This window comes from Beta vulgaris, chromosome 5, assembly GCF_026745355.1.
Source record: "Beta vulgaris subsp. vulgaris cultivar EL10 chromosome 5, EL10.2, whole genome shotgun sequence".
NCBI classification, from domain to species: Eukaryota; Viridiplantae; Streptophyta; class Magnoliopsida; order Caryophyllales; family Amaranthaceae; genus Beta; species Beta vulgaris.
The window spans coordinates 35776685-35786639 of NC_079206.1; the positions used below are offsets into that span (position 1 = coordinate 35776685).

A 9955-nucleotide genomic window follows, 5' to 3' on the forward strand; every position below is an offset into this window, starting at 1 on the left:
TATCTCTCTCTATCTTTCTCTCTCTTTACCTCTCTATATCTTCCAGGGTTGAATGTTGAATTCTCGAAGCTACTTTCGATTCTCCACATAGTCAGCTTCCTAAGTTCTACATCACTTTCTCTTTCACTCTCTTCTCAATTCACCAATGTGGAGCACTATTATCAACTCTCATCTCCCTCCATCTCTTCATCCATCAAATGCAACCAAAGCTAACTTCTCAATCCAATTCTGATCGTTTTGATTTCCAGGTCAATGTCAATTGGTGTATAATGTATAATTCATTGCTGGACTAAGGTTTGCATTGATGGGAATTGATTTATTTGGATTTGTATAAAACTTTATGCTTGTTCAATTTTTTTTTAATATTCGGCCTCTAAAATCTGTCCTAGGCGATATTTATGTGCCCTAATGTGAGTAAAAAGAAAGTTTGCAAGGAGTTCAAGTATACTTTGATTTTTATTGTCCTCAAATGTGAAGTTCCATAAATTGAGGGTAATTTATTTTTAACTCACCTGTTTTCTTCAACTTTGATGTTCATAATTTATTGTTAAGCTTTTGCTGATTCAATATTTGGGTAAACTTTAGTTTTTAGAGGTCTCGTGCATTATAATTGTATGCCTTAAGTGTAATAAAATTGAAAGTACTCGTGCTTCTATACTGCAAGGAGTTCAAGCACACTCCGAACTCCAGGCTTCGTATTTCGATTCTTATCTACAGTTCCTTCAAAGACTCAGAATTTTTGGTTCATCTTAGATTTGTATTGTTATATAAGATGATGATTCCTAAACTCATGCGTCTAATAGGGTAATGATTGTTACATTGGGTCTACTTTGTTAGTGGTTAATACGTACCTTCTCATGACTAGGTTCATATTATGAAAAGACTAAGACATCCAAATGTTGTTCTATTCATGGGAGCCATTACTCGTCCACCCAATCTGTCAATTATTACGGAGTTTCTTCATAGGTATGCTCTCTTCTCACCATGACTTTGTAATTTCATGGGCAATGCTAATGTATAGGATAAGTGTTACCTAATTTGTTCAACTCTGCATGAAGCACATTATGCACATACATAATTGGGGTTCTCAAGCATATAACTTTGATGGGGCATGTGATCAGGGATTCCCTAACAGGTATATGCAACTCCAAGCTATGGAATTAGATCCAATTGAATTTCAGGATGAAAGATCTTACTTTTTGTAGTCCAATTGTCTACTTGGCCTACCGCGGAATCATCCTCGACATCTTTGTGATGGATGAATTTTCTGATCTGTTCTTATCATCAAAATCCTCATGTGTTGCCATTAACTTGTTAGAAGACAGAGGGAGGAGAACAAAATAGGAGAAGACAGAGAGAGAAGATGTGAGAGGCTGTTTGATTAAAATTACAGATGAAAAGGTGTTAAAAGTTTTCTTCAAAAAAGGGTATCAGGCTTTTTTTCCTGATTAATGGACATGTTGCTTTGACTCTTGATCTTCTAGATATTAAGTTTCTTCCTCTTTAACTATTGGGGCATTTAAATATAACAATGACTAACCAATATATAGTCATAAAGCATTTAGACTCCATGATATAGGCAGCTCATGGTGGTATAAAGGTTGATATATGTTAGGACTCTATATGTATTAGGAATAGGATTATATTAAAAAAATAAACACAAATTTGTATTATTTATTTTGGAAGAACCGATTAAAGTTTGTATTATTCAAGCTAAATTCCTTCATTTGTTTAGTGTATTTATTTGAGATGATATGCCTTGTAGTGTCACCCACTCACCCCCTGGTTATCTTTCTATATAATCCTTTAGTACTTGTATGAATTATAAAATGAAAGCCTTATAGTTTAGGACACAGGATCATTTTCTCGTCTTGCAACTCGGTTTTAGGTTGTTCTGTGTTTATATAGAAATTCTCATTATTTCGGGCTTCCGGCATAAGAGTGACTTCTATACTGACAGAGAATCATCGTTTGGAAATGATTTCGCTTCATTGCGACTTATAATTGTTTTGTCATTCCAGAGTCATCGTTTCTTATCAAGCTTTACCTTTCATGTCCCCCTTCACCTGCATAATCCCTGAATGATCTCTAACTTCATACAAAAAACAAATCATTGACACTTTTAGTTAGTCTTAGACATGATCTCATAAAAAGCCATTAGATGAAATGCTCCCGAATGAAAGATCTCAATCTTGTCAAAACTTAACCAGCAGTTGGTTGTTTCAGTGCTTGCACCACTCCACTTGTGTTGTCAGAACTATATCTAGACGTGTGCATGGGCTCCCCCTCCCTTTTTTCTAAAGTTTTTCTGGGGTGAAATTTCCAACTCTTTGTGATAGACATTAATAATTGTAATTGCTAGTAGTTTCAAAATTTCTCATCTCTGATGAATGAGTTCAAGTTGAAACTTTAAGAGCTAGCTGATTGGAAGGCGTTTGGTCACAATTTTGCTTATAATCTTTTCATATAAGTTTTATTGGCCCCTGAAGAAACAGGAAGGGGCTTCGAGAGCAGATGCGAGAGTGGTTGGCGATGGATCCATAGAGTCTTCCTTTTAAATTTCGTTTCTGCATTAAATTCTAACTTTTGGGCGGGGGGTAATTTTTCTGAACAATGGTAGTATCTATTTTATTTTTGGGCCATGCTGATAATTGGAAGAGGGTTTAATTTTCTTATAGTCGATTCATTTGATTACGATATTACTTTTTTTACAAAAGATATGCATACAACATTTTTCATGTAATTTAACTGGTTAATACATAACTATCCTGCCTTTTTAGAAAACATAATTGGCACCTTGATGCATTATAAATGAGAAAACTATTATTTTTAATTACAATGATAAATTAATATTTCATCTCTGAATATTTCCTCATATATCTTGATATTAGTTAATGTATGCAATTGGTTTTTGATGAAGCTTGGAGTTCCCACTTCGTAATTGATTTTGGCGCAAAATCTTAGCTAAGAAACATAAGAAAGTTTTGAAGGGAGAATAAAAAGTAGAGAAATTGTTAGGAATCGGTATGAAGATGAGAAAATTGTTTGATGTGATGCAGAGAGAAAAGTGGAAAACAAATGTTTATAACCTTTTAACTTTACTTGAAATAAGAGTATTTCTTTTTCGGGACATCTCAAATTCAAAACATAGTAATAAGGAACTCTATTCTGGACAAAAGCAATAATTTTATAAATAAAATGATTCAAGATCCAGAGATGTGGTAGAAAACTTGGTGTGAAAATCTTTCTCTTTTGCAGGGGTAGTTTGTACAGATTGCTACACCGTCCTCACAATCAATTAGATGAAAGGAGGCGTTTAAGGATGGCTTTTGATGCTGTAAGTGTCCTCCTCTCATGTTTGTATAGTTTGTTCAGCCAACTTTGATCACACTCAATGATAGTATTAGAAATTGAATTTCAGGCAAGGGGTATGAATTATCTTCATAACTGTTCGCCCGTAATTGTCCATCGTGATCTGAAATCTCCTAATCTTCTTGTTGATAAGAATTGGGTTGTAAAGGTTGGGTCCTCCTCTTTTGCTTTGTTAATCTTCAATTGAGTTGTAAGTTTGAGTATCTGTCTCTGGCCTCTTATTTAATGTGCTATCATCTTCTATTTTTGTTAGGTCTGTGATTTTGGCTTATCTCGTATAAAGCACAGCACATTTCTTTCTTCACGCTCAACTGCAGGAACAGTAAGTTCCCATTCAGCTATCTGTCAGAAAGTTTTATCCAACGAAAAAAAATTAGAAGTATAGGGTTGGATGCTTTTATTATTTCCTTCGATTAATCATCATGCTTTATTAATACAAATATTGATCTGATTTCCACTACTGAACTTTCCTAGAATCAAAATTTTTAAGAAAGGATTGAAATTTGTGGATCTTTTTCTGTTGTGCGAAAGTGAAAATGAAGGAATATGGAGTTTGTTGACCTCATTCTTCTAGGTCAATAGGATGACAGGTTGAGCCTAGGTTTTTGCTTAACTAAGAAAACCAGAATTTACACACTCGTTATTTTGTATTCACATGGCTTCCAATCAACGTTCACAAAAGGGTCCTTTACCTAAGACCTGACTAAAAGACAATCGCAATTAGAAAAATAACTCCTTTTACTAATACAACAATGAATCTTTGTTGTAAGTGTTAAAGAAGCCTCCAATATAGGATGATGATTTTGAACTTCAAGGAATAAGAATACTCATACAGATCAGTTTTAGAACCCACGAACAAGATAGATAACCAAACTCTAGGACAAACTCAAAGTTTGGGGTGTTAGGCTAGAGAAAAGACTCACACAATCTCACCCTAACTCTCACAACTCACGACAAACTCAAACTTGAAGAGGAAACACTTGAACTTGAGACACACTCAAAGAACAAAGCTTAAACATAATTTTTTTTTTACGGATTTTTTGTGGGAAGAACCAATTAGAATAGGGTTTTTGTGGCGAAATACCACTGAACTTTTTTTTTGGAGGGAAGGACCAAATAAAATACTTCCTTTGAAAACTAAACACCACATTACGATTTTTCAGGCCAAATTGTCAACTTTCCGGTGTTGACAATTGGTTTCCCCCAAAACCTCGGTTTTTTTTTTTTTGTTTTATCAACTCACATTCTTTGTTTTCTCCTCTTTATTTCACGAGATCCCCATCTTTTCTCTCTCTAAAATCATCATGTCATCTTCTTCTCCTTCCTACCCACTTCTCCATCTTCTCACTAAGTAATACTCTCTCTCTCTTCCTCTCTCCCCACTCAGTCACATTGTTCCAGATTTTCGTTTACTAACAACAAGCCTGATTTCCGATCTAGGTTCACCCTTTTCTCCTCTACGTACCATTCATCAGAATGAATTACAGCCATATGTTTTTCTTGAAATGCCTGCGTTTAGAAATATCTGTTGTGTGCGTTAGTTTTTTTTACAAGTGTGTGTTTTCTGTTTCATTGTTCTTTAATCAGCACTTGCATTTTCTGAGTAATGTTTACACATTTTTTATTGAATTAAAAAACTGACTGTTATGTTTTTGCTGCAGGCTGAATGGATGGCTCCAGAAGTGCTTCGAAATGAACCGTCTGATGAAAAGTATGTCCTTGTCTTAAGAAAATAGTAGAGTATCAAAGCCTATCTGCATTTATAACTTATACATATCGTTATATTAGGAAATTTCATGGTGTGGTGTGTACTTAAAGAAAAATGCACCAGGTGCCTGTTGTGAGTTTCAAAGTGCACCATGTACCCTTATATAGTGTGGTAAAAGTCAATAAATACCCTCACTGACGGCATTAATTGCCGTAAGCGCAATCAATTCTAAACTAGTTAAAGATGTAAGATTTAGTGGAGGAACTTCTACTGGAGATTTTATAAGGGGATAATAGGATAAAGATTACTGCTTACTCTCTCCTCAAGCCCTCCTATCAGGACAACTTGATCGAAAAGAGGTCAATTAAATTTGTAGATTTGAGAAGGAGAGGAGGTGAAAGACAGAAAGACCAATTAAATTTTGCACAAGGTTTTTAATTCATCATAATCAAGATGAGGTGGTGGAGGTAGGCCGCGTTGGGGGGAGGACAAGGGAGAGGGAGGAAGTGAGGGCTGGTGGTCGGTGAAACAAGAAGGCAAATGGAAATAATAGAATTACTTCAGAGCCCAGAGGATGGAGAAAATGTGAAGAGAGACAGATGGCGGTTGAAGAAGATCTATATATGAGAAAAAGGATGGAGGTTTATGAAGACCTTCTAGAATAGCTTTGCATCTTCCAAACGCATATGTCCACCACCTAATTAGAGAGAGAGAGAAAAAGAGGGAGTCTAGGAAATGCTTTGAATTGCGAACAAGGGTAACAGTTTATCATGCTAATGGCAATTACTGTCGTCAGTAAGGGCATTTGTTGACTTTCACCATACTATAGGGTCACATGGTGGATTTAATAACTCGCAAGGGTACCTAGTGCATTCTTTAAAAGTACAGAGGTGCACCATGAAATTTCCCTAACTTTCAAGTGTTTCTCTAGTCACTAATTTTCTAATTGTATCAAGCGCTTGATGATTGTGCTGCCCTTCACCCATTTATACCTCTTAAATTAGTGGGTGGAGTAAGTTATAAGGAATGTTGTTCTGTAATTTTTATTGTGCTTAAATATTGACATGCTCTTGGAAGTGTAGTACTGATTGATGTTATAAGAATCAATACTCTATCTGATGAATTATATCTCTTTAGATGCGATGTATATAGCTTTGGGGTCATACTCTGGGAGCTTTGCACTCTCCAGCAACCTTGGGGTGGAATGAATCCTATGCAGGTGGTTGGTGCCGTTGGCTTTCAGCATCGGCGTCTGGACATACCAGATGGTGTGGATCCTGCAATTGCTGATATCATTCGAAAATGTTGGCAAACGTGAGTATTTGGATGCAGAACTTTATTTTTCAACTGAAACACTTTGCATTACTTCAGGCGATTTTTATTATTCTATTCCTTTCTTCAAGTATTTGCTACCTATTCTGTTTTCATTATCTGTCTATATTTGATCCGGTGAAAATAATCTATTTTATTCTGAGTTTTTCATTGAACGGATAGAAGCTGTATCACAACTTCTCTCCTGTCTAACCTAATACTGCCTCAGAGTCTCACAGTATAAGACATTCAGATAGTATCTGATCGCATAGGGTACTCCACAATTAAATCAAGGGGGTTCAAATTTAACTATTGTGTTATTTGAAAGTTCTATTGCACATTTGATAAATTTCTAGTCTGTAGAGTTGTGTAGGAAGCAAAGTGATAGTGACAATATTACGGCTGATGTTGGGAAGCATTACGGGCCCTGCCTATAGATAGGTCTAAAGGATATTGCTTGAGGCCTCAGGGAGGTTGACCTATGCGAGGTTTTGTCCAATAGGGCCTCTAGTGGGGTCTAATCTCACAGCCTCATAATTGTGAGATAGAAAACATTATTAATAGACCTAGCAATGCTTGGTGGTAGTGTTTAGCTATTAGACTTGACAAAGGTTAACTGAAGCTGAAAGGCCAACTTGAACCAACCTCAAAGATCTATTGAATATGATTTCACAGCCCAAAATCCGAAAGAACCTGCAAAACACAATTGAAAGCTGATCTGAGCCTAGTTGAAGTGAGCGGAACTCAAACCAATGTGCCAATGGCAGGTTTTACTGCAGTCCGCTGCTGTTTCAGTATCTAGTTATCTACTATGTTCTCGCTGTCTTGGGAAACTAAAACAGCTGTAATCAATAACAGCAATCTTAATAATTGACTGGTATTCTGTGATGCGCTGTCATGACAATATAAATGAGTTTGTCCAGTTTCGAAGGCCCGTAGATTTCATTTCTGTTCTTAAATCTTTTGGTAAAATTTACCTTAGAAGCCTTTTCATTTTTGTTCCTACTCTTTGCAGTCATTCTTCTGTAAAATTCTTGGTAATTCAAAATTTGTAATATAATTGATTAGCTTTTTGAATGGGGGAAATGGTACGAGCGCTCAAACATAACCATCATCCAAAAGTAAAAAGCTCTCTTCATTTGTGAACCCTCAAACTAATTTGAACTGTATTGTCCTATTCGACTAGTCATTGAAACGTTAAATGTGATCTGCAGAAGCTCGCCAATTATATAAAATAAAGGTTTGTAAGGAAGACTTATTTTATGTCCTATGTTACCCTGTTCAATGTGGAGCAGTTGTATCATTTTCTCATTGTCTATTCATTCTCCTGCACTATCTTATTTCATGTGAATTCAATATTCCAGAGATCCAAAACTGCGACCTACCTTTACTGAAATCATGGCTGCGTTGAAGCCGCTACAGAAACCTATCATAGGTCCACAATTGCCAAGGCCAAGTTCGTCAAGAAGTGGTGACTGAAAGAATAATCATGGATCAGCCGAGGCTTCTAGAAATGTTTGCTCTTACTGGTAGAATAGATTGTGAGGAAGTGCAGGTTGCCTAAATTTTGAGGCAAGTTCCTGGCAATCTGGAAAAGATATTGTACAAATGAGGCTGGATCAACAACTTGAACAATCTATACCTCAACTTTAGATGAATATGATTCTTTGTACGTTGTCTTCTCCTGTTCTTAAGGTGGCGTCCTACTGTTCTTTTGATCTTCATTCTTGCACCCGTTCCTTCCCCCTCTCTCTCTCTCTCTCTCTCTCTCATGGTTGTCCAAATTCGTTAAATATTATTGTTATAATTAATAACATGTTGATTTCCATGGATTGCCGTGAATGCAAGTTTACTAAACAAAATCAATAATGGCATAAAGATAAAAATTCTACGAAATTGATTGAGAGCATTAAACACTAATTGATGTTATAAGAAACCATGAATTGTTGTACAGGACGTAATGGGAGTTGTGGAAATGTTCTGAGAACTACGAAATATTTTTTCTCTAAATTATTGTCTAATATTACATTTTTTAGGTACCACTAACAAATGACATAAAACATCTTTTTTTTCTATCAATATTCTTACATTTTTCTCTAAATTAAAACGCTACTACTAAAGATAAATTCCAAAATATGTAAATTTAACCTTAATTAGGCAACTTTATACTACCTCTATTTCTAAATAATAGTTACATTAACCCTTTTTACGCATGTCAATGCAAAACTTTTAACCATTAATATCTCTAATTTTGTATTTGTAAAAGTTATAAAAAGGATAGAGTGAAAATTATTTAAAAAAAGATTTATTTTTAAAAATTCAATTAATTATCATTAATAATCAAGAAGGCTTGGAATTGGCCTTATTTTACATGGACTCTAAAACTTAGTGTGGACTCAAAAAGCGTTGTTATTGGACAATGCTTTTGATTGCTTCTCTTTAGTCATGACTAAAGAGGACATCATATTTTTTTAGTGGGTGCTAAAAGGGGAGACATATTTGTGTGATTAGTTGTCTACAAAACTATTTCTAGGAACTACAATCTAGCTTACTTTAATGTTAAAATATGGGGTGCGAACCATCTATTTTTGTTTCAAAAGGAGATTTAACATCTTCTTTGTGCTCCATTTCTTTCTCTCCCTAACATTCTTGAAAAGTGTGCATTTTCTCTGTGTAGCATGTTAATAAAAATCGATGAAGTATCAACATTTCAAGGTGTAACAATGAGATAATTTTGCTATTTTCTTGGAGCCTTAGAACTTAGAAGGTGTAATGAAAGACTTGAGTGATGACCTATTGCAATCCCCAAAAGAGACTAGTTTTGTCTATTCTATTTTGTATCGTTTTGACGGCATGGTCGAGTAGTAAGGCGGAGAACTGCAAATCCTTGTTCCCCAGTCCAAATCCGGGTGTCGCCTGATATTCTAATTAAAAAATAAACTTGAAATCGCTTATTGACTGTTATAATCTACAACTCACCGAATTATTTGGAAGGAAAGTAGACGAAGAGGTCTCTTGATATGTACTTAATTTTAAATCTTTGGGGGCTCTCAAAAGTGAGTTCTGTAAATTATTATTGAAGGAAAGATTTTCATTGTAGAAAGTAGAGGAAGGGCTATTGCGAACTCGCCGTTCTTATTGGAGTAGTTACTGACTGGACCTTGAATTCAACGGGAGCTAATATCTAACTAATTAGTAGTAAGTAATAGCGTAATATAGTTTTTATACAAACTCAAAAAAGTTTTTGAGTACTCCGATATTGGATTTATTGAATTGGTTCATTCAATTCATAGTCCGAAACTTTTTTGACTCTGTACCATGAATTTCACTATTAGTAGTAAACAATAATAAATACCGTAAATCTTGCTTGGACTGCTTTAATGGCAGTTTTTATATTTTCTCTTTCACCTGTGGTATGGGGAAGAAGTGGACTCTAAAAATACGACTTAATTTGAGTTGAGCAAGAAAATTATATTGCACCGATTGTTTTATAAATCGCTCCACAAAGTGTTTTTAAAGATAATAATGTGTTTTATAAAAGAGCTATTTTAAAATTTTCATCTT

General features: G+C 35.1%; 1 protein-coding gene across 4 annotated transcripts in view; it reads left to right on the plus strand.

Annotated features, from left to right (window-relative positions):
- Positions 1–8219, plus strand: part of LOC104893815 (probable serine/threonine-protein kinase SIS8) — a 40623-nt gene extending 32404 nt beyond the window's left edge. For 2 of the 4 annotated variants that reach the window (XM_010679950.4, XM_048644565.2), the window contains exons 7-13: positions 866–966; positions 3259–3337; positions 3422–3520; positions 3626–3694; positions 5034–5083; positions 6218–6394; positions 7756–8219. In XM_010679950.4, coding sequence (XP_010678252.1) covers positions 866–966; positions 3259–3337; positions 3422–3520; positions 3626–3694; positions 5034–5083; positions 6218–6394; positions 7756–7870 — 690 coding nt within the window. In that variant the 3' untranslated portion in view covers positions 7871–8219. Of the gene's footprint in view, positions 1–865; positions 967–1121; positions 3236–3258; positions 3338–3421; positions 3521–3625; positions 3695–5033; positions 5084–6217; positions 6395–7755 lie in introns of those variants that run through there. The other 2 variants (XM_048644562.2, XM_048644564.2) reach the window with 2 other exon arrangements.
- Positions 8220–9955: the final 1736 nt, after the last annotated feature.